This window comes from Rhineura floridana, chromosome 11 (genome assembly GCF_030035675.1).
Source record: "Rhineura floridana isolate rRhiFlo1 chromosome 11, rRhiFlo1.hap2, whole genome shotgun sequence".
Lineage (NCBI taxonomy): Eukaryota > Metazoa > Chordata > Lepidosauria > Squamata > Rhineuridae > Rhineura > Rhineura floridana.
Genome location: NC_084490.1, coordinates 44,893,108 through 44,917,609, shown reverse-complemented (window position 1 = coordinate 44,917,609; position 24,502 = coordinate 44,893,108). Strand labels below are relative to the sequence as shown.

General features: G+C 43.5%; 3 protein-coding genes across 15 annotated transcripts in view; 2 read left to right on the top strand and 1 right to left on the bottom strand.

Moving 5' to 3' along the window:
• NFE2L1 (NFE2 like bZIP transcription factor 1) overlaps positions 1 to 3,714 on the top strand; it is a 46,666-nt gene extending 42,952 nt beyond the window's left edge. For all 8 annotated transcript variants that reach the window (XM_061589670.1, XM_061589669.1, XM_061589672.1 and 5 more), the window contains one exon: positions 446 to 3,714. In XM_061589670.1, coding sequence (XP_061445654.1) covers positions 446 to 1,768 — 1,323 coding nt within the window. In that variant the 3' untranslated portion in view covers positions 1,769 to 3,714. The remainder of the gene's footprint in view (positions 1 to 445) is intronic.
• Positions 3,715 to 5,566: 1,852 nt separating this feature from the next.
• On the bottom strand, positions 5,567 to 18,275 carry CBX1 (chromobox 1). Of its 4 annotated transcripts, XM_061589679.1 has the most exons (7): positions 18,049 to 18,275; positions 15,095 to 15,270; positions 13,098 to 13,222; positions 11,339 to 11,509; positions 9,964 to 10,141; positions 8,114 to 8,208; positions 5,567 to 6,966 (listed from the first exon to the last, which is right to left on the bottom strand). In XM_061589679.1, exons 4-7 carry the CDS (start codon positions 11,476 to 11,478, stop codon positions 6,822 to 6,824), a joined length of 558 nt encoding a protein of 185 aa, XP_061445663.1. In that variant the 5' UTR covers positions 11,479 to 11,509; positions 13,098 to 13,222; positions 15,095 to 15,270; positions 18,049 to 18,275; the 3' UTR covers positions 5,567 to 6,821. The 4 variants fall into 4 exon arrangements, with proteins under 4 accessions (XP_061445663.1, XP_061445664.1, XP_061445665.1 ...); XM_061589680.1 differs by lacking the exon at positions 13,098 to 13,222; XM_061589681.1 differs by lacking the exon at positions 15,095 to 15,270.
• A 5,239-nt stretch (positions 18,276 to 23,514) lies between these two features.
• Positions 23,515 to 24,502, top strand: part of SNX11 (sorting nexin 11) — a 28,938-nt gene continuing 27,950 nt past the window's right edge. Inside the window, exon 1 of one of the 3 annotated variants that reach the window (XM_061590161.1) lies at positions 23,515 to 23,612. Coding sequence is in view for 1 of the 3 variants with exons in the window: in XM_061590160.1 (XP_061446144.1) it covers positions 24,204 to 24,268 (65 nt within the window). In the remaining 2 variants the exon portion in view is untranslated. The other 2 variants (XM_061590162.1, XM_061590160.1) reach the window with 2 other exon arrangements.

The following is a 24,502-nucleotide window of genomic DNA, read 5'->3' as shown; positions in this document are numbered from 1 at the left end:
ATTTTTTGTGTACTGTCTGCTTCCTATAGTAAGCAAAGAGTTCTTGGCAGTGTGTCCCAGATATGAGACATTTCACCTAGATTCCCCCCCCCCCCAAGAACTAGGTGGCTGCAGGATGCAAATTTGGCTTTGGCTTTCTTGGTAACTTGGGGACATTTGCCAGTAAGCATGGTGCATTGTTTCCCAAGAACGTGTTGGAGAGTTCGTGATTTGTTTGCAAACCGAAACCCGTTCCCAGTTCTCCTCTTGTACGAGTGGAAGGGAAGTGAGTTTCATACATGCTAATGTACTTAAAACTTTAAAATTATGTGCTTAGAGTATGAGGTATTTGATTTTCTGTGCTCTCTCTTGGCATCCTCTTTTGAGGACTTGTTCATTCATGATGGGGTGCAGGGAAAAATAAGAGACTGGAGTCTGGAATCTGAAAAGTTTGTTTTCTTTTCAGGGTATGGAGGTAAACAGCACAGCAGCTGCAGAGACCCTGTACAATGGCACAGGTGGAGACATCCTGACTGCCACCTACAGCCTTGCTCCATCTACTCCAATCAACCAGAATGTCAGCCTGCATCAGGCGTCACTGGGCGGCTGCACACAGGACTTCTCTTCCTTGTTCAGCTCTGAGATTGAGAGCCCTTCGGTAGCTGGCAGCTCAGCTTTGTTGCAGCTGGTTCCTGACAACTCCACTGGCTTCAATACCACATTTGGCTCTACCAACCTGAGTGGGATCTTCTTCCCTCCCCAGTTAAATGGCACTGTAAATGAAACGTCTGGGCCTGAACTCCCGGATCCTCTTGGGGGGCTCCTTGATGAAGCCATGCTAGATGAGATTAGTTTGATGGACTTGGCCATTGAAGAAGGCTTCAACCCAGTACAGGCCTCCCGCCTGGAGGAAGAGTTTGATTCAGACTCGGGGCTCTCCTTGGACTCAAGCCACAGCCCTGCTTCTCTCAGCAGCTCAGAAGCATCATCATCATCTTCTTCATCATCTGCCTCTTCCTCCTTTTCTGAGGAAGGTGCTGTAGGCTATAACTCGGACTCTGAAAATGTGGACTTTGAAGATGCAGAAGGGGCTGTTGGGTATCAACCAGAGTACAGCAAGTTCTGTCGGATGAGCTACCAGAACCCTTCTCAGCTGCAATATCTTCCTTATCTTGAGCATGTAGGTCATAATCACACCTACAACATGTCCCCGAGGACCTTAGACACTGATGAGCCCCAGCAAGCCACCACGGGGAAGAAGAATGTCAAGGATAAACAGGCAGACCTCCTGGATAAGCAGATGAGCCGAGATGAGCACCGCGCCCGAGCCATGAAGATCCCTTTCCCCAATGAGAAGATCATCAACTTGCCTGTAGAAGAATTCAACGAACTCTTGTCCAAGTACCAGTTGAGTGAGGCCCAGCTGAGTTTAATCCGGGATATCCGGAGGCGGGGCAAAAACAAGATGGCTGCCCAAAATTGTCGTAAGAGAAAGTTGGACACTATCCTCAACCTTGAACGGGATGTAGAGGATTTGCAGAGAGACAAGTCAAAGCTGCTCAGGGAGAAGGTGGAGTTTCTCAGGTCCATCCGCCAGATGAAGCAAAAGGTACAGAGCCTCTACCAGGAGGTATTTAGTCGCCTGCGTGATGAGAATGGCCAGCCCTACTCCCCGAATCAGTATGCCCTACAATATGCCAGTGATGGTAGTGTTATCCTAATACCACGCTCTTTGGCTGACCAGCAGGGCAGGCGTCAAGAGAGAAAACAGAAAGATAGGAGAAAGTGAGAGGTGATGAATGTCGACAGGAGAGCGCAGAACTTGCTGAAACTATATCCTGGAGAAAGGGCTGAGCCCAGAAGAATTTGAAGGAACTTTCATGCCTTCTTATCCAATATATCTTCTCAAACCATGATAGCTGCCAGTCAGTGTATAGGAACAGACTGCTGGGCGGGGGCCTAAAAGTCTTGAGAGGCAGAATGGCAAAGCATGTTGGGAAAGACCTGTGCCCCCAGCAGCCTGGAACCCATTGTTGAACACTGAGGGAAGGGGGGGACAAGCTGGCCTACTGTGTGTGTGGGGAGGGGGGTGAATCTCAGCAGAGGATAGAAAATCTGAATTGTTAAAGCTGGATATTTTTTTTAAGGAAAAAAGGTTAAGTGGACAGACTGAGCAGCCTTAAAGAGTTTTTCTTCTTCTTTTAACTTCCAAAACTTGGATATTTCAGGTAGCTGGTTTGGTTGTTTTGACTTTCTGAAACCAGTTTTGACATCAATTGTGCACAATTTGAAAACACAGCTGAATCCTACATTTTTAGCCACCATCCTTTCCTAGATCTGTATGTATATGTAACTGCAGATGAAACACATTAAGTTGTGTTTGTTTTAGGGGAGAAGGGTGGAGATTTTTCTTAACCCTTTTCAGCTTGGGGGTTACTGAAATGTCCATGCAAGGAGTTAGGGAGTACAGCCTTTTTGGTGGAATTCTAGTTAACCTGCCATAAAGGTTGGGAGAGCAGGACTGGAAAGGGTTGATAGAATTACCATGGTGATGCATCCTTCCGCCACCCCTCTCCTCGTCAATTGAAAACTCACTAAGCATGTCACTGCCCACAGTGAGGAGCCAGTATACTGAACTACCATCAAGATGCATTACAAGATAATGCATAGTAAACTGCATGTTACAATGCTGACATCCCACTGATTGGCTTGAAGAGATGGGTATGGGCAAAAAGCAGTGTGGGCTACGTGTGAAGGCTGCACCTTCACTTAGCTGAAGTTTGCAAGTAGGGGGGGGTCTGGTGTGCATGATCATCACCACTTGGTCTGCAGCACAATGGGTTTTACTCCCATACAGTGGGCATGTTGTGTAGAGAGACTAGCAAGCCCCTTTCTTAACGGGCACTTTGATTTTAATTTTTGTTTAGGTCTCTGTGCTCCTGTGTTTCCCCCTCCCCTGCAGGGCTGAAAAATTGACTTGTAGTATACATGTAGGAGAGGAGGGAGGTGCTTTCCTCCAGATGATCAAAGCTGCTGAAAGTTCTTTCTGCCATAAAGACTAGGTGTGTTAAACTGATTCTGCAGCTGGTTTCCTTTGTGTCCTTAGGTGTCATTCCAACTCCCCCCTTCCCCCCTCCTTTAAAAAAAAATAAGGCAAAGGGTGAGGGTAGTGCCTTGAACACAGCTGCTCTTGAGGCCTCAAGCTCCGAGGCAGTCCTCGAAGCTGTTAACTTGCAGTATAGCACAGCTGGGAGTATTATTGATCTTACCAGCAACTGATGAGCTAAAAGGCTTTGGTTTTTCCCAGCCAGTCAGTCCTGTGTATGTGAGGGCGTGTGAGGGCAAAGCACTGAAATGGGCATCCTCCAGAGAACTGTGGGGATATAAAGCAATGTATGTAGTAGGGGGCAGCTTTTACAGCCATATGTTCTATATGATCTTGTTTTTCTCAAGGCCATGATTTCTTGCAGGGAAAGCATGAGGGTGGGAGGGAAGCAAACTAATGTTGAGTCTCTTCGACCTCTCATGCTCCTGTGATTTGACAGCATGAAATTTGAAGCACAAAATGTGTTGGAACTGTAGCTGGGTTGCTAGAGGGTTAGGATGGAGCCCTGATGTATGCATGTGTTAATTTATTCTTTTCTGTAGAGGTTTTATTTTGAATGGTTTCCCTGACCTGTTGGGGAGAACACGAGCGTATGAGCACAGGACAAAAATAAAATGGCTTATTCACTATTTGGGGATTTGTTTAGTGGTATATTTTTTTAAAAAGTCTCACAGGGCAGAAACTAAACAAAAGGTGGTTACTTGTTGCCCAATATATCTTCTCAACAGTTCTTCAGTCTGCCTTAGTGGTGGTGTCCACCGGCTTAGATGGATTTAAAAGGTATTGACAATTTCATGGAGAATATTAGCCTTTATAACTCAATAGAACTTTCCTCCACAAAAGTATTCCTACAGTATTTTTAAGACCATGCTGAGATTAATGGCCAAGTAGGGATTGAACATTGGGTTTTCTGACTATATGGCCATGTTAGAATTCTTACATGGTCACTTGTCCACTGCTGTTCAACTGAGCGCTTCCTCTTTCTCCAGTACATGGCAATTGCTTGGAGGGGAGAGCTGAGCCATTAAACTCAGCTCCCTCAAGACACACCAGAGGCCTACCTGGAGGATTTACCATTGTGACCAAGCGAGAAGCTAGTTATAAACTGTGTCTGTCTAGAGAGAGAGAACTGTCCACTCTTAACAGCTTTTGTGACAGAGTGCCTTTTTAAAAGTAAGCCTGAATTTGAATGTTCTATTCAAATTAGTTTTGACTGGAGGTGTGCATATTTTATTAAGGAAATACAATTACAAAATGAGAACTTGTGGATACTAGTTCCTTCCACAACCGAGGAGGTACACAGGGATGAAGAACCTATGGCTCTTTGGTATATACAGTTTGCCAGGAGTGGAATGGATTGTAACAGTGATAGAGCACATACTTTCCATGCAGAAAGTTCCAGTTGCAGGCCCTGGTATGTCTGGGAAAGACCATTGGAAAGCCTGGAGAGCTACTGCCAGTCTGTGTAAACAATATTGAGCTAGAAAGACCAAAGGTTCAACTCCAGTAAGGAGGCAGCTTTCTATCCCTGATGTTCAAAGGGCTTGAGGCATCTAGCACTGTTAGAGGCCCACTGGAGATAATTTCAGGGGGGAAAAGAGGACAAAATACCTTTCTTCATTATCCCCTTTGCCCTAAAGGACTGTAGTAGAGTATGTCTGAGGGAAAGTTTTTGGAAAGTAGGAAAAGGCATGTAATCCCTTCAGGTGAGAGCCACTGCACACGGTCAGTCACTGTGGGGCTTTCTTTACTTGCAAGTCATTTTTCTGCACAGTCTTAATCTGTTGGTAGCCCTGTTTTTGGTGTGATAAAACTAGGACCCTTTAAGTTCACTGGCTTTTACCCCCATCCCTTCACAGCCTGGAACAAATGATTAAGGTCAGAGAAATTGTCACTTCCCTAATTTGGACTTTAAACTATGCCCTGTCCCCTTTTTTGTCCACTAAAAGAAAAGGGGCATATTTAAAAAATATTTATTGGGCTTTCCCATTCATTTTATGCCACTCATTCCCACACAATGTTCTTAGTATTATCTGGTTGCAGTTGAAAGGAGCAGAACCTTGTACAAATAATAGATGTGTAGATGTGTACTCTATTTTGAAACCATAGACTTACACAGCAATTGAACCTGGTGCCTATTGAGCTACAAAGTTGATTGAGTGTTGCAGCCTGGTGTAGAAAGACAGACACTTCAGTGAAGTGAGAAACCTGTGCCATAATAAACCAGGTGGTATTTGGACTCCTGTGGCAACACAGGTACCTTCTTCCAGGGTAATTTGTACAAGGTATTTTACAGCATCATACTTTGAGATGCATCACATATACATACTCCTGCTTCTTAGTGTTGACATGGAAAAACAGATACTCCTTTCAGAAAAAAACATGTATCTATCCCTTCTCAAATTCTAGCTAAACTTCCATTTATGAAATAGTTACAAAAAAGGCCTTGCTCAGAGCAAGAGGAAAAAGTAAGATCAGGACTATAAATCTAAAGTTTTATTGAGACAAAAACACAGTTCAGTATGAAGTTAATCCAAACACTTGAGTTTTAGACAACATTTTCACAGAAACCTATAACATGCTTTATAAAAAAAGGTTTGTACATTTCTACGTACATGCCACCCCCCACCCCCCATGAAGGAGGAATAGGTGTTGGTGGCTTGTTGGGGTGTGAACAAATTCAGAGGTAAAATTCTCCTTTGTAAAAACAAAAGAAATCTAGTTAGATTAAAAATGAAATGAAATCAGTGTAGGACCAGGGCAAGGAAAGCAATCATCAATGCCCAAGTCTAAACAGAAGATAGCTGTTTACAGAATGTTCTGAAACCTACTACCTACATTGTGCTATTAGGGGGGTAGGGGGTAGATTTCATCTCCTTGCTTTCCTTCCCCTCAACATCTTGATTCTCTTAAAAGAAAGCCTAAACTTCACATACATACAGGGAAAAACTAGGTCAAGAACCCACAGATGCTGGCTGGACAGAATAAAAAGGATGCAGAAGTACTAAAAATGTTTGTCACATAATTTTGCGATAGAGTGCCCTCACTAGGATGAGTGGGTCAAAATATGAGGAAGCTTCCTCCTTTTCAATTTTCTAAGTAATAATTCTGGTAGATTACTGAATTCATGGTTGCAATCAAATTGTAACTTAAATACTTAAGCTCCAGCCTCTCAGGAGTTGTCAATTCCACTTGTAGGAAGAGGCATGTATTTTGCAAGAATTGTAATTCTGGATACAATGAACCACCCCAATCCCAAATCAATCAGAATGCACCCTCCCATCCCACCCCAACAATAGCAAAAAGGAAAAAAGAAAAGCTACACACATGCTAAGCTGTAAAAATGCAATTAACACTATTGGGAAGAAAGGCTGCAAGTCACAGAGATGGTCTTTGAAGAACACACAGCCTCTGTCTGCTGTCTCTTTTGGCAGCCTGTTCAACCCCAGGCTTCATCCTGCATGGAGTTATTTTTGCTTCAACCCCCAAGCAAGGAACAGCTGGGAAGCTCACCCACTCTCCTCTTTCCCCATGTGTATATATAGTGAGAAAGGAAGAAAGGGGCAGTGTGCTGCCATATCAAGTTGTCAAGGGCACAGAAATTGTCCTGTTTCTACAGAGGGCACCTTCCCCAGCCATGAGCCTCTTCGCTTCCTCACTCATGTTCAAACCCACAGTCTGATGTTTTAATACCAAAGTCAGCCAGAGGAGAGATGGGGGCAGAAGGGTAGGTAGGCTAGTTCTTGTCATCCTTCTTGTCATCATCTTCAGATGGGTAGGAGTGCCATGTCAGTCTCTCCTCATAAAACGAGATGACCACCTGTGGGCACTTGATATTAGCTTCCTTGGCAGGGACCAGATCAGCTTCATCAGAGTTCTTCCTGCACAGCCAAGAAGAGATGGGAAATTGGGAATTTATCCCAGTGATAAGGTATGAAGATAATATTTTTGCCAAATACATAGGGCTGAGTCTGGGACTATGTGATATGAAATCCTAACTGCTACTTAAGTTTTTTTGTTCTTTCAAAAACTCACACTATCTTCAGTTTTCATCTTCTTAACATAACAATTCCATCAGTGGCTTAATGCCACTGCCATTAATGACACCACAGTAACTACTGCCATCCTTTTGGACAGAGCAGCTTTCTCAGTGCAGGGTAATATGGGCAAAACCAGCTGTTCTTCACAATACAGAGCAAAGGACATAATAGAATGAATGAAATTCTCATGAAAGTGGCAGCTGTGGAAGTGAAAAACTATACTGCTAAAGTTAATGCAAGACTCAGATACCGATGCATGACTAGATGGGGTCAAAGGCTTAGTTTATTCCCCACTACCACATTCCTTCCACACACCACTTTATCAGACCCCATCACTCATCTGATCAAGGAGGCCATGGTCCAAAAATTAACATGCAATTTTGAGTTACTTCAACTTTGCTAGTTCAAAGAATCATTGGCCACAAATTTTGAACATGTTCAGAAGTAGTCTTCTCATTCGTATAATGCAAAATAGCTCATAAAAATACATCTTCATGCCTGATTCAAACAATGCTCCCTTGAGGAATGGAAGGATTGTGGGAATAGGCTGCACGATCTAATTCTTTCCAGTTACAACTTCAGAATTCTTGCAAATGGAAGACAGCTGAATACTACGTAACTGAAAAATCAATTTCCAAGTTTTATATAAACTACTTGGGAAGACTAGTTGGTGTAGCAAAATGAATTTCTATTTTACTCTTTCAGCAGAAAACCCAAGGCAATCAGACAAAAATTCAAGAGGTCATCAAAACTATGAGATTGCATACTAAAAACATTCTGCAGCCAAGACAATTGTTTTAGTCCCCTCTACAGTTAAGTGTTTAATGTTAGAGGATCAGTAATCTTATCTGGGGGGTCAAACCGTGTGATTTCACTATGGACACCCAAGCTACTAAGCAGCTTTATATCCAGATTCCTATGCAGTAACATTTCTAATCTCTGACTGAGGATGTACGAGGTAGGAAAGCAGACTCAGGAGCAGGCTTACCATTTCATCAGGAACATGAGCTCCCCACTGGAATCTGTGGCACCAATAATCCGCTCTGGCTCAAACCCTCTTGCAAAGCCTCGAGGCTTCTCAGCCTGATTAAATAATTGGAAGTGTTTGAGATTATTGCCTTGAGAAGGTGGCAGAGAAAACAGACAATGAACTTACTCTGATGCTATGTGGGCAGACAAAACAAAACCAACTGCTAGAAAAGGCATTTGTAAAGAGGAGGGGCTGGAGAAAACCAAGTCAAGAGTGACATGAGGTGGATGCTCTGAGACGCATATTTACACTATGAGATTGAAACTAGTTTAAAAACTATTGGGCTGCTGAAATTCCTAACTAATCCTATTAATTCTAGCTCTATGGAAGTGTTCGCTCTCTAGCAAAAATTATCAGCATCCTCACAAAACTAATTCTCAGCCTTCTCTGAAAGAAGCAACCAATTAAATTAGTTTCAAAGCTGTTTACAGTATGGCACTGCTTTACACAGCGCACACTAAACAAAGAGGAGCTTGCAAGACAAGGAATTTTTGTCTGGCATTATGCTTTTACACTGCTCATACCAAAGTGAGACCACTGCAAAGGGCCCAAGACAGAATAGTCACCTTTCAGAATCTTCCTCATCTCTTGTTTACCTTAAGAGACTTGTGTGACCCCACCACAGCAACTCCCTTGCTTGCTAGAGCAAAAGGTACACACCAAACTTAGAACCCAGCTTAGAGGGCAGGGCAGACACCTGAGTATGCTAGTGAGGATCAGAGAACCTGTTCTCGTTTCTTACTTAACTTGGGCTCAACCCTACCTGGAAATCACTTGCTGAAAGTCTTCTTCATATTACTATGAAATATCTTCCAGAACCAAGCTTTAACACTGAAAGATTTTAGAGCTCTACTCTGGGAAACCGTGACTTAATTTCTTTTCAGGAGAGGTTGTTGTAGAAAAGGGGACTGGTGGAGAAATGCTAAAAATGTGAGGGGGTAAAGCAGAGGCAAAAAGGAAAAAACTGTATAAATGCAAACAACACAGTAAAGCAAAGAGGGAGAACTGCGTGGTAGTAGGAAGAAGCAAAAACAGAAAAGGGATGGAAGTGCTAAGAGAAGAATTAACCAAAAATAAATGGAGGATAACAACCTGAGACAAGAAAGGGTAAACAATACAAATAACACCAAGAAGTGTGAACTTTTGAGAACCTATGTGTGCCATATATTGGGGACTGATTCTTCTTAACATCCAAAACTACTGTTGTAAGTCCCTCATTCTCTTAACTAAAAAGAAAAAGGAGGGATAATGGAGTTAGAAAGAGTGTAGAGGCAGAATGAGCAAGAAGGATCTCTATGTCCAAAGGAATGCAAGGCAATAGAGAGGGCAGACTCTACAAAGAGTAATACTTGAGAAAATAGATGCCCAGGTCACCATCCCCAGGTCCAATTTTTTAAGGCACCAGTGCATTATAGAACTGTGCGACTAGGACCATAGCCTTTTTCTTCTAGCATACCCTTATCGATGAGGCAAACAGAGTCTGCATATAGTAGCAGGTACACCCACAAACTTGAACAAGCACATGTAGCCTAATTCTCTTATGGAGATTTACTGGGCTGAAGGAAGATGTTCTGGTGGGAACCCAACACAATTGGTACCAGACTAATGAACATGTCAGCCATATCCCCAAACACACTGTACTACACACCACTTAAATGTATGTAGCTAACTTTTAAATGCCAATAAAGAACTGTTGTAAGCTGCAACTGTACCTTTAGTTTAGAAATTTCTATCAGCCTTTCATTTGTCTTTAACTGCAAGGTATAAACAGCCCTCACTGGGCCACGGATCTACAGTATCTGCCTTACCTCCTCTTTCTTTTTCTTTGGTCTGCTTTCCTCCCCCCTGTCCTCTGAATCCGACTCAGCCTTGCGCTTGCTTCCTTCTGACTTGTCACTTTCATGTGCTGTTTTCTGGGATTGCAGGAACTCCGCAATGAGGTCAGGACAGTCAAGGTTCTCCTCTGGCTCCCACGTGTTATCTTCACTGCAACCATACAACTCTTATTATCAGCTGGACAGGACTGCAAAATATCAGATTTTGTAACTTGTGCTTCTTTTGCAGAGTAGCCCTTTTAAGAAAAATGCTATGCCTCGTTATGGGATCTGGAAATCAATAAAAATGAATTTTCTAGGAATACAGAAGACTTAAAACCTACAGATTTTGCATCAATAGGCAATTTAGGCTAGAATCCTGACACAATGGCTGAGATTTCTGGGAAATTTTCTGGAAATGCAGAAGCAGACACCTGCAAAGTTGTAAACTTGAAAATGTGGCTTAATCTGACTCAGAAGCTGATGGAATGCAAAAGGATACAGACAGATTAGGGAGCCGTAAGGGCAGAGTGAAGCTACCAGTTTCAGCTGTCTATGTTATTCTTGACGAATCCTGACTTCATGAGATGACCCTAGATATACATTTAGGAGGAGAGAAAAAGTCGAAGAGCAGACAAAGAAGCCTTCTGCAGAAATTGCTATTTATGCATGTTTAAACACACCAACTTTTCATCTTCAATACTCCATAGGCTATCAAATGCCTTTAGGCGAGGTTGCTTTCTTCAATACATAATTAGAAGGCAACTGTCTTGGATACAATCAACTGGGCCCCAAGCACCCCTTAGAGCAGAAGTGAGGAATGTCTACTTTGAAGTGGATCTATACTCTGAACAAGCACCCAAACATGTGCTCCCAAACTGGGGCTCAAACAGAATCCTCAAGGCAGAACGTACGCTTGGGAGTAAAGAACCACACCTGTTTCTCAAACATCTTTTATTCCTACAGGAGCAGAATCATGCTCCAGTAGTCTTCAAAGTCCCACATGTATCTGGAGAAAGTCCAAGAGATGATTCCAAGGTCAAAGAATTAAATAGAAACAGGATAGGGAGAACTGGGTTGGTTTTTAAGTCAGAGGTATTCAGCAGTCCAGACACATCACCACAGGGCAAGATAAAAATAAGCCTACAGCAGGCTTTCAAACAGCCACTTGGTTGTGATAAGAATTGCTCCTGGATGACAAGACAGGCACGGTTTGGTAAAGTGGAAGAGAGCTGATCCTCTCTCTACATCAATGTGCCAGAAGTGATTGAACACAGGTATATGTGGGGAAAAAGGTGGCTAACTTTTATGGACTACTAACCTTTAAAGATTAGTTTGCAAAGCTGAAATAAAGGGAAAGCAGACTTACTCTGAGAAGCCTTTCCATTTGAGCAAGTACTCCACTTTCCCTTTCACCACCCGCCTGTCAAGGACCTTCTCCACCACATACTCTTCTTCCTCCTCTTCGAGGACTTCCTCCACTTTCTTCTTGTTCTGCTTTTTTCCCATTGTGCTCGCCAGCTTTGCGGTTTAAAGGAGGCTGTTGAAGAGGTAATGCAGAACGTAAAATTTTAGAAGCTGCAGCTGTCAATATCAGATTTGTGACACTTACTGTTTATCATCTGCCTTGTAATTTTATTGTTTAATATGAAACATTTAATCTAAAAAGACATAGGTAGTAAGAAAAGTTCCAGAAGATGCAAACTGACACAAATAAAATATGATAATCTGCTGCAGTCACAAAAACACAGTGGAATGCTAAAACCCATCAATATAAATGGAACCCAGATAAACCGAAGCCTTGCTGGATAGCATCCATCCACATACACTGATTATAAAAAAGTAGATGCAACATGTTATGGGGAACACTTGCCCATGATAGCTTATGTTTCAGTGAGCTACTCAGGGTCTTTCTTTTTCTGCAACAGGACATACATGGCTACTCTTCTGGAATTTGTCCCTAGTTCTTGACTTTCCCCTTGTCTCAACATGCAATTGCACTCTAACTTAACTAGTGCTGCTCCCCACAACTCTAGGTACTGAAAAAGATGGCCATACCAACCGCAGTTGTGCACATTTACACAACATGTTCCATCTTCCAAAACTAGGTTTCTTTGTTGCCCAAATTGGAAAAGACACATGCAACTTGAGGCAGTGCTCAGCTACAATGAACGCTTTGACCAACTGCAGCAAGTACTGTATACTGAAGTGTTTCTTCCAAAAGGAGCAGGCTCTACAGGAGACAATATCATTGTATCTATTCAGAGGTTTTAAATTCTTCAGGCCAACTTTTATACTTGAAGCAGGAAGTTTCCCACCATATCCTCCCTCCGCTACTTTTAGAAAAAACAGGACTACATAGTCACATACTACGTTGTATGTGACTATGCAGCAAGCATGGCAGTGTTGGGAACAGAAAACATCCATGAGTGGTAGAGGCACCACAAGGGCACCCAGCAAGCATAGAAGATTAAACAGCTTGCTTTTTCTGGAAATGAAAAGTTACAGTCTACCAGAAAAAGAAAACTGTGTTGGCCTCCTGCAGGCAAAGCATCGCTCAGCAGGAGGATGCACTTGTCTCAGTAGGGGTCTGATAAAGCACAGACGAAAGGGGCCGTCAAGCACAGCTAGGGTTTAGAGGGAATGGGTCTCGTTTGCAGTGAAGGATGGTTGGCTAGGGAGAGAGACCCATGAACAGCAGCTGAATGAGGGAGGGAAATTTCTAGAGAACATAATTTCACTAAGCTTGAACTAGTCTGGTCTGTCTTCCAAATCACACTCACAAAGCCAGTTTTCAAAATTCTTTTAAGGAAAAAACCCACATTAAAAAGTTTGAAACCACTTTACATCTGTAGTGTACATATTTCCACCCTCAAACCAGGAGTGAGGGGGCATGCAATTTGCACAGCTTGGCCAGTCCTACATATTGCCAAAGTTCAGAATTTTCTGAAGTCCAGGGTGTGTGATCAAAGTACCTCAAGAACAAACAAGTGGTTGGAGAAAAAATATGTATCTTGTTTTTTGAGGTGTGGGGAAAACAAAATTAGCAGGAGAGATAGGTGTGCAGCTCCACTAGATTAATCCTAAACATTAAGAACCATAAGACTCTGAAGTAATGGAACTTCAACCTTAACTCCCCTCTGCTTTCTGGATCACGTGCATTCCTCATTGGTGTTAAGCATTTAGGAATTCAATGCAATTTTCAGAATTTCAATTCGATTCCTGTGGGGTTCACATAACGCTCCAAAGATGTCTGTGATTAAGAAACTGAAATCAGGTTATATAGATTTTATGAAGCTTCATTATTTCAACTAGGCTTTGTTATCCACACTGAGGCATGTATATATACACCAAGTATATATTCTGCAAGTGAACTCTAAATGTTCTGTAAGCGAACAGGATGAGAGTTGTTCGGAATGAACTAATATGTAGAGTTTGGGATAACATACAACCAGACATGCCTTTGTTTCCACAATGTCTTTTGCAAATAATACAATATTTAGTATTGGGATTAGAACAAATCTGCTGGAGAAACCTCTTTTCCAACACATTTGACCTAATACCTGTACAATAGTACTCCAATTCCAATATTTCATTTTCTCCTTATTTTCACAGGGGCTCAACTGACCTTAAACTTGGCTCAGTTCCATTCTCAGACTTCCCATTATTAGCCATCTTTGATCATCCACAGGCTCTTGAGCATCTCTTGGGCCAAACCCAAAGCTACCTCAGCAATAAACCCCAAGAGGCTTTATTGCCAGTGTGCTTTGCTCCCCCCATAATATCTTCTACATCAAATTATTTATGTTCTCCCATAGGTCTTTATTCCCTTATATCAAAGGCAGGGAACCTTTTCAGGTCAGAGGGCCAGATCTTCATATCCCCCACCTCTGGCAGGCCAAAGTTGACAAGTGGGTGGGGCAGCCTACCTGTCAATCACCCGACATCAGTGACTCCATGTGTTTTTGGGACTTCAAAGTGAACCACGGGGCTTTCAAGCCTCGAGGGGGTTGAAGGCACACTCTGATCGGCCTATCAGCTGATGGGAGCAAGCCTTCAAATACCCACCCTCATTAGTGATGTCAGTAGGTGGGCACGGTTTGGGGCAAATGGCCTCATGGGCAGAACTGGACCCCTGGGGGGGGCATGATTGGCACAGAGACTGAAGGCCACCCACCCCTGCTTTATATCAAGGGTGGGGAATCTTTCAGATAAAGGGCTGCATTCCCTTCCGGGCAACCTTCCAGGAGTTGCATGTCAATGGTGGCCAACGGCAGTGGCCAAATTTGGCAGAGGAACAGATGCAATTTTTGCCTTTTCTGTGAAGCAGGCTAGTTTCTACACACACCCCTCTGTCTCCCAGCCAGCAAAGTAAAAACACTCAAGGAGTGCATGAGGCAGGTGATGGATGTGTCTTGAGATACAATCCTGAAGGCCAGAAATAGGTCTGGGGGGCCACCTTTAGTCCCAGGTTCCCCATCCTGCCTCATAAAGCTCCATGCATCTGCGGCTTCTACATGAACCCCTTTCTCCCTTTAATTTGGCTTCTCCAGTATTTTCTATTCAACACTTTCCATGCATTGTAGTTACACACCTCTTCCATGTGCTATGCCCATGTTCTTTGATGGGTATGCACAATTAGAGTACTGACTGAGCCAACTGTAGAGATGAGGTAATTTCCAGCAATTTAACAGTAAAAGCTCATCCAGATGGAAGAATGTGTGACACCTGTGGTGGCATGCTAGTTCCTGGTCCACAGTACATAAAGACATAACGTAAATGAACTGCTGTGCCATATGATGACTGATAAATATTTTTATTCAGTTTGTTCATTACAAAGAAAAACAGTCTCATAATAGGGTCATAACTGCAGTTTTAAGAGAGTATGTTTACATTAAGCAAGCAAGTAGGGGAATTCTGATTTTTCTGGCTAGTGAAAATTGTACTTTTCACTCAAGGAAAATGTCTAGAACCTTTAATCATTCTGTGGTTGTAATATATTGTGATTTATAGAGTTGTTATATTTGTATTTTAGTAATATATTTTATTGTTTGTTGTAAACCACCATGGGAATATGAATACATACTAAAAGGCAGGATATAAATCCCAGAAATAAAATACTTACTATCAGCAGTTGCAAAATAAGTTAAGTGTTAATTGAAGGGCTCTTGAAAGAAATGAGTAAGGCTTCATATGCTGCTTGTCTCTGAATACCAGTTGCTGGGGAACAGCAGCAGAAGAGGGCTATTGCGCTCATGATGTGCTTGTGGGCTTTCCATGGGCATCTGGTTGGCTACTTAACTGTAGGAAAAGGGATGCTGGATTAGGTAGGCTTTTGGTTGATCCAGCAGGGCTTTATGATTTTTATCACCATTCATGACAGGTTTTTTAAAATAAGTCTTTGGATCTTCATGCTTACATATGCCAGTGTAGCAGAGTGGCTAGAGTGTTGGATTTGGGACTGCAGAGAGCTAGGGTTATTCCTGCTCAGAAGGTGACCTTAGGCTGGTTTAATATCTCTCAGCCTAACCTACCATCTATGCTGTTGGGAGGAACACCGAGCTCCTTGGAGGAAATGCAGGATACAATTTTAGTAAATAAGTCTCATCAAATGCAACTCTCTATTTGTCAGTGTGAGCCGTCATACAATACGGCTGCCTGGATACACTCCAAATAGCACCCCAATAAGAGACCTTTAACATCACTTCACCCTAACAAATAGATCCACATCAACTGAAATTCACACATCATGAGTCTCCCTTGATATTTTTCCTTAACTACTTCTCCAGTTCTTTTCATCTTCTAAACACTGAGCCTATTTAGAATCTGTTCATCCCCATGATTTGCTTATCTACTGGTGCTCTTCAAACCAACAGTGATCTGTCTGGCTATGCTCCAAATCAATTAACACATTCATGGGATATTCCCTCCCTATCACCCATATCTCCTTCTATGTATCAGACAGCTTCTAACCAAGAAGCATTCTCTTCACCATATAATTTACCTCCACATACTCCTATTACACTAGTTGTCACTGTATACCAGACCTAGCTGTACCCCCCTTAACCCAAAACATCCCATTTTTCCTCCTTCAACACTGCTCTATGAGTATCCTGGAAAAGAGGGGCTTAGTTAAGAGGTGCAAATATGGAGAGATCCTCACCTATCTGCTCTAAAATCTCATCCTTCCTACATCCCCCTTCTCTCTCATCCTAACAACATTACTCCCACTGCCATCTGTATGCAGTCCATTGTGCCATTCCCACATTTTATCTACTTAACCTGCAACACTCCAACACAGATGCCCACCCTCACAAACTACCTCTATTCTCTGTGTACACCTCAGAAAAAATGGTATTTGTACTATCTGTGGCTCAACAGAAGTGTATAAAATAATGCATGGCATGGACAAAGTGGACAGATTTTTTTTCTCTCCCTCTCTCGTAACACTAGAACTTGTGGACATCCAATGATACAGAATATTGGAAGATTCAGGACAGACAAAAGAAAGTACTTCTTCAAACACATAGTTAAACTATGGGAATTCATTCTCAGAAGAGGTAGTGATGACCACCAACTTGGATGGCTTTAAAAGAGGATTATACAAATTCATGGAGAATAAGGCTATCAATGGTTAACAGCCATGTAATCTATGCTTTGCCTCCATAGGCAGTATGATTCTGAATACCAGGTTGCTGGAAACTGCAGGAGGGGAGACTGCCTTTGCGTTCAGGTCCTGCTTGTGGGCTTTCCACTGGGGCATCTGGTTGGCCACTGTGAGAATAGCATGCTAGACTGGATGGGGTGCTCGCCTGGTCGAGCAGGCTCTTCTTACATTCTTACAATCTGCTGGATTCCAGCCCTTGTAGAAACTGCTGCCTTCTGTATGACTCTCTGAAACTAGCACAATCATAAGAAACACTGAACTTCACTATGTGGTAGTGTACCCTAAAACACTTCTGCTCCCCTGACATAAACAGCCTCAATCCCAGCACTCCAGTCAACTTTCCTGCTACCTTAAAAACAACCATCTTCACATGCACTAACTCCCTGGACAGATGAATCTTCTCCTAATCCCCTTTCTGGGAGTTGGGGCAGGGGGAGTAGTTACCTCTACTTTACTTTTAGTTAGTTGCTGGAAGAATGTTCCCCCCTCACAACATCCAACCATTTTATCTTGTCTTATTGTCTGCTACAGGAGAATCCTCTCAAGTACCCATAACTGTCTCCACAAAAGGCCATAGACCTTCCTTCTCTACATATTTCCTCCCATTATAAAAAAACCTCTCTATATGGTTTACCCACCTCCACGACACGAACACACACTTCTTTCTGGAACAATCTCCTCAGTTTTTGTATATCCTTCCTTGGACTCACACACCCCTTCATCATCTTTTGGTCAACTTCCTTGATGACATATTAAACGCACACTCTGGTCCCCCCTCCCGAATCCCTATTATTTGGAGACCCATATTATACCTCTGTAATTCTACATATTCACGCTCAGTCAAACAGCACCGCGTGTAACAGTCTGTTTATTTATTTAATATCCGCCCTTCCTCCCAGAAGGTGCCAGTATTTAGTACAAACTTCTTTTTGATTCCCCCTTTAGCACATTAAACAACTTTCTAGAAAGCGCCCCACTCCAAAGTACCACACTTATGCACCCAAGATTTTATTTTGTGTCCCCCTCCTCCAATATACTACACATACTTTATCTGCTCTGCCCACTCCACACTGCCCCCTTCCCCGCCCCATACATCATGCACTTCTTTTACAGAATTCCCCTCACATACCCACTCTTGGACCCCACTTGCATATGCATACAAAGAGCCATATTCGACCTCACCTCAAACCCACGTAATTCCATCTCCCTTCTCAAATGTCACCTCCGTCTTACCCATATCCTTTCGTTTAGCTTCCTCCTCCACTCCCAGAACAGCTCCATCACATATATCTTAAGATCTGTCTCCCCAACACGCCCCCCTCTGAAACCCCCCCTCAGCACCCCCCAATATGGCCGTCAAGCCTTCACAGCCCGCGCGCGCGATCTGTCCGCGCGCCCCCCCTTTTCTTTACCTTCTTCAGCCCCACCAAGAACGCACGAGGGGAAATAAAAACAAACAAGCGGGAGGGAAAGAGAAGGCGCGAGCTGCAGTCGGAGCAAGCCGGTCTCGTTTTAAAGAAAAAAAAAAAGAGAGAGCGACGGTTGAACAACGGGCCTCCCGCGTTCGATCCACCTCCGCTAAACAAAAGAGCGCTGCAACCCTTCTACCCGCCGAGACACACTGCGCATACTCTGCCCATCCTCCTACGCCCCTCTTTTTAATTCCCTCGAAGACCTCCCCCTAGCCCGCGGCATTTTGGGACCGGATGTTATCTTTTTCGTCCTCTCTCATAGACTTATAAAATAAATGCAGATGGACTACTCATTTCCGGCTTTCTTCATAGAAAGAAATCAAGAAATCGAAGAGTTTAGCGTCGTTGATCTTGGCCTGCTCCGCCCTCCCCCCCAAACAAGAGATATATTCGCGCATTCTAATTATGTGAAAATTTATTTTATTTTATTTTCGTTTTCAAGCATTAACAGTACAGTTCATATCCTCTGAGAAGTAAGTCCCACTGAGTTCAGCGAGGCTCTCTCACAAAAAAGTGACTACAGAACCTTAAACAACGCAGCTTGGTTGCATACACGCCAATGGACCACAAGGCTTGTGCTGCAATGGAGTGCAGGATTTGGATTTTAAAGTAAGCCACTCTCAAACTGCAGTATGGGAACAGTGGGTTGCATTGACATTGCAGGACAATTTTTTTTAAATGATTGCATTTATTTTATTTTATTTTTTTAAAAACCCTTCTTCATGAAAATAGAGCCAGAAACTCCATAAACTCTTGTCGCTGCGGCTGCTACCTTTTGTTTCTGAAGTAGACACACTGGTGTTCAATCACAGCTGCGCGAAAACCCGAGGTTTCTCCATTGTCTTCCATGGATGAACACCTCTGATTTTCACCACGAAAAGGAAAATGGTAAAGGAACCCAGAAGTTTCGTCACTGGACATCTCCTATAGCATCTGAACAATTTCGTATCTGCCTCGACGCATAGTTTAGGCTTAAAACACTACAAGTCCCTGTAGAACTTACAGCAAAGAGAGGTTGCCTGCAGTGCATCCTGGGAGTTGTAGTCTCGTAGCGGATAATACCCAGGAACATAGTTCTTTTTGTTCCGGATTGGTTTGAAGTGGGTTACAATCAGTACATCCAAAATAGGAAGGAGGTAGGGGAAAGGGCCATTTTTAAGCCACTCTGTCAACACAAGAGCATGTGGATTCTCATACCCGGGGCAGCTTTACAGGATCAGTTTCCTTTGGAGAAGAGAGCACTAAAGACATGTGGGTTTTTCGTACTTTCTATTTACTGATAAAATATGCAGGTTGAAGCAGTCAATACTAGCTGTAAAAACGTCAGCATCAAAATCACCTCCAAGATAAAGCTGCTTCGATTTAGCTTTAAGAAGCATCCTGCAGATCAGATCAAAGGCCTATCTAATCGTGTACCTTGTTTGCCCCGAGACACCAACCAGACTTTCTCTTATGGCTTTAGGTAATTTTCCTATGGGCTTTTAGATTAACAAACAAACAAACGAGTATGAAACAACACTTGTTGTTAACCATCAACCTGAAGGTTGTAGTAATGGTTCCCATTCCCTCCCCCCCCCCCCGACAGACCGCTTGAAAATCACTGATGGTCTTTAAAGACTACTTTTCTGCCTGTTGTAGCAATTGTAATGGGGACGGTGTAAAAGCCAGCACGGAGCCGAACAGGCCGGAACGGGCCCTTTATAAAAGAAATTCATGCCAAAAACACTGGGATGTGTTAGAGACACTTGAAAACAACCTTTAGGAACAAAAACCATTCCAATAGCATTTTTGATTAACCCTTTAACAACCAAAATGCCCTCCGGAACGGAATGAAACAGCCCGGAACGGCGACTTCCCAGCGAGCCAGACCTCTGAAATTCACCAGTCCCACACGTCTACATGGGATGCATGCAATAAGACACAAAACTTCCACGAAAACCACGTTCCGATACCCGTTCCGGGCTATAACACGCTTTTACATAAAACAGTTGACTTGGCTGGTGTGTTTGTCTTCTTTCTCTCTTACAGTGTAGGCTGCAGCTTGTGCCATCACAATATTGTATGTCTTTCAACACACATTTACTATCTTCTGAGACTTTTTTTCAGGCCAATGAGTATACTGTTGTGTGCAGTAGTGTTGGGGCAAATTCAGAAATACAGGGTCCTTTCATGATAGTCAAAGCCACACATACCCCCTTTTTGCTGCTGGGTTAAGAATGAGATCCTTGTTAATGCCTTTTCCCACAGTAACAGATGTCCTAGGAGCCACTAAGCATGAAAAGGGAAAGTGTTAGCTACTGAGAAGAGTCTTATCAGTGGCTGACTCACCTGCTTTCACTTTTATTGGCTCCCATCGGCAGAAAAGGACAAGGAATAATATAATAATAATAATAAATTTTATTTCTAGGCCACCTATCTGGCCGCACAAGCGGCCACTCTAGGCGGCGTACAAGATCAAGTAAAATACAACATACAAACTACATAAAAACCCAAGAACTACAATATAAAATGAAACTGAACCCACCCATAGCTAAAACCAATAAAATTAGGCTACCCCAGGGATCTTGTAGGCCTGCCTGAATAGCCAGGTTTTCAAGGCTTGGCGAAAACTTGGCAGGGAGGGGGCATGGCGAAGATCATAAGGGAGAGAGTTCCAGAGGGTGGGGGCCACGATTGAAAATGCCATCTCTCTGGTCCGCACCAGTCTAGCTGTTTTGACTGGTGGGACCAAGAGAAGGTCTTGAGTGGCTGATCTAGTCAGGCGGCATATTTGTTGATGCTGGAGGCGTTCCTTCAGATAAGCTGGGCCGAGACCGTATAGGGCTTTAAAGGTTAGTACCAACACCTTGAATTGGGCCCGGTAAACAACTGGTAACCAGTGTAGATCTTGTAACACCGGAGTGATGTGATCGCGGCGACGGCTGTTCGTAATCAAACGTGCCGCCGCATTCTGTACCAGCTGCAGTTTCTGGACCATTTTCAAGGGTAACCCAACGTAGAACCCATTACAGTAGTCTAAGCGAGAGGAGACCAGGGCATGTACTACCCGTGGGAGAAGATGGACAGGCAGATAGGGTCACAGCCTCTGTATTAGATGTAATTGAAACCAAGCTGCCCGGCTCACTGCCAAAACCTGAGCCTCCATGGACAGCTGGGAATCAAGGATGACCCCGAGGCTGCATACCTGGTCCTTCAGGGGCAGTTTTACCCCACTGAGCACCAGGTCTAAAGCTCCTAATCTTTTCCTGTCTCCCACGAGCAGTACCTCGGTCTTGTCAGGGTTTAGCTTCAGCCTATTTCCTCCCATCCAAGCATATTAGAAGACTCTTCTTAGTGGCTAACACACTCCCCTTTCATGATGATTGGCCTATAGGATGCTGGCGATGTAGGGACCCTCCTAGGACCCTGATTTCAAAAATGTAAGGGAGACCTTCGATGACTACATCCCTGGTTGCACAATACATTCAAACCACCGATGACACTGATCGCGCACTCCTATTCATGTCAATTTAGAAAGTTCCACTGAATTATGTAGGGTGCATTCCAAGGTATAAAGAATTACAGCTTTACAATAAAATTTACATTTGTTTTCACCCTAAGAAACAGAATACAGAAAGGGACTATGGAAAAAGGAATATGTTTGATTCTTAATTACTAGGGTCACCATGGGCAGGGAACGTTTTAGCCTCTATCCTAAAGGTGTTCCTGAATGTGTCCCTTTACAGTAGGACCCCGCTTTACGGTGCTTTGCTTTACAGCGATTCGCTAATACAGCGGTCTCAATTAGACACAATTAGAATAAAGCCCCACTCATACGGTGCTTGTTCCGCTTTTATGGCGGTTTTCGGGCATCACGTGCCATTCTATTCAATGAGTTCCACTTTACAGCAGGGATCCGGTAACCCGCCATATGAGTGGGGCCCTACTGTATTTCCATCTTCATGAGAATGGCTATTTATTCCTTAGCACTGCACTTGAGGACACTGCTTTGTTGTTGTTGTTGTTATGTGCCTTCAAGTCAACTACGACTTATGGAGCCCTATGAATACTGAATGACTCTGCTTTTTGTGACAGGAATCTGACAGAGGGATGTGCTGTGTCTCTGTGCATAAATATGCACTCTCCCCCGCCACCTCCACCCAAGCCTTGCTATATACAAGCCACCCCTATATGGCACCCGTCACAACAATGAGCATTTTCCTAATCTGGAATAAATTTGGGACCATTAGTTGGTTCAGTGAAAGGCAACAATTGGTATATGTTTAAAGTAGCTTAATGCCAATTGATACCTTCAGGGGGGGAAATCAATCCAAAACAGCCATCCTGGTACTTTGCCACTTCAGAACACAGATTTGTGCTAGAGGGAACTGAATGTTTGAATGCTGCCATCCTGTGAAAAGTTAGAATTTCAGGGAGAAGGATTCTAGCCTAGCCTTCTCACTGACATCTTGTGTACAGGGAGGATTCTCCACCCCAGGAACATTCAGTACCATATGCTTTTTCTGCTCTTGTGGAAGATCAGTAGATTACACTAACAGATCCAATCCCAGAAAAAGGAAGTGCGCTCTCCTTGTAAATATAATTAAAAGAACAATTTGGATTTATTTATAACAGCACCCAGTATCTACCAGCAAAGTCAGCCACCTAACTATGTCATTGTACATGCTTAACAACAACAACAATAATACATGTTCCTCCTGGAATGACCGTTGGCACTGAAACCAAATTCTGGAGCTGAAGCCTGGCACAACTATGTTGAAGGGACATACTAAAAAGAAAGGCCATTCTGAAAGTCAATGCATTCTTCGTATGATTATTGGTAAGGAAGCAATCATTCCAATGGCCATTCTCTGACATTTATTTTAGTATGTATCCTAAGTAGATTCCCTTGTACATACACTGTCTATTGACGCTCATGGGTGATGCAGCAATTCTGATAACCCGACCTTCTACATGTTTACTCGGAAGTAAGTCGAATTAAGTTCAATGGTAAGCGCAAAAGATTGCAGTTTAACTGTACCATCCCAACGGTGTTTAAGGCTCCAGTCCCAACACAACTGGGAGAAAAGTCAATTGAACCCAATGGGACTTATTTCTGAGTAGACGCACATAGGATTGCGCTGTAAACCTCACTGTGAGTGCCAACTGATTCAGCGAGACTTATTCTAGTAAGCGTTCTTCGAATCGTGCTGTACAACAACGCGACAGATCAGAACCTGCAATTGCATTCGTTTTGAGTGAATTACTCAGTGGAAACGTTTGTATTTATACAAGCTGCACGGTTGGTAAGCAGATTACATAAATACCGTTCACACAGGCCAATAATTCTTTGTACGGCTCAAAACTACATTTCCCATCAGCCAGCATGGCTCGTGCCACCCCCCGCAAAACTCGGCCACGTGGAAAAGCCGATTTTTTTAAAGCGATCTGGCTTGGACATTCTTAAAGGGGCCGCGACAACAAGAACAGCTGGGGCGAGTCGTTGCAAGAAAACAAACAAGACAGTAAGCGGAAAGCGAGGGCAGTGGGACTGAGGGTGTGAAAGATAAGGGGGCGTCAGAGGAGTACCTTGTTTTACATTTTATGTTAAAAAGAAATCGTGTGTAAAGGAGAGTGTTCAGGAGGTGATTTGAAAGGGTACGTAGTGAGGCATGCGGGGGGGTAAGACTTTGGCTGGAAGGAAATGCTGTTGCATAGGCAGAGCTGGTTGTAATTATTATAGATATGTCCATAGTGGTTTGGCTGCTGCTGGTTTCTAGGTGGGCTAAGCAGGCAGGGTGGTATTACGGCCGCGTGTATGGGCTGGAGGTGGAAACAGGAGGTAGGGCGGGGGCTGACTGTTAAGCATAGAAACGCGACTGATAGTTGGTGAGATCTGGGGTGAGAACTGTGATGTGAAGCGGAGAAAAGCCAGAGGACAAGCATAGCTCAGTTATACAGCAGATGAGACGCTTTGCATGCAGAAGGTCCTGTTGTTTGAGGGCCCTCGACGCAACCAAGCAGGTGTGGGTCTGGTCAGTACGTGGACGGGATACCGTTCTGGAATCCCGCGTATGTGGCCTCGAGTTCCATGATGAAAGAAAGGTGGCATATAAATGGACGAAATAAATAAAGCGATAAGAACCTTGAGGGTAACAGGACCACGAAACATTTGCCGGAGGTAACGGGATTAGGAAACACTTCTGCCTTAGATCATGGGGAATTGCTGCCAGTCATACTTGAATGCTTGAATTCAGCGCCTAAGAGTAGAGGGCTAGAGACCCTGGAGCTACTTCCTGATGCCCGCCCCTCCCGCGTTATTGTACTAGGCCTGTTGGTATTTCATAACTTCTGTATAGTTTTCCCCTGCCGATGACACACACAAATCCATACTGCTCTAGAGCACAACGTGCAG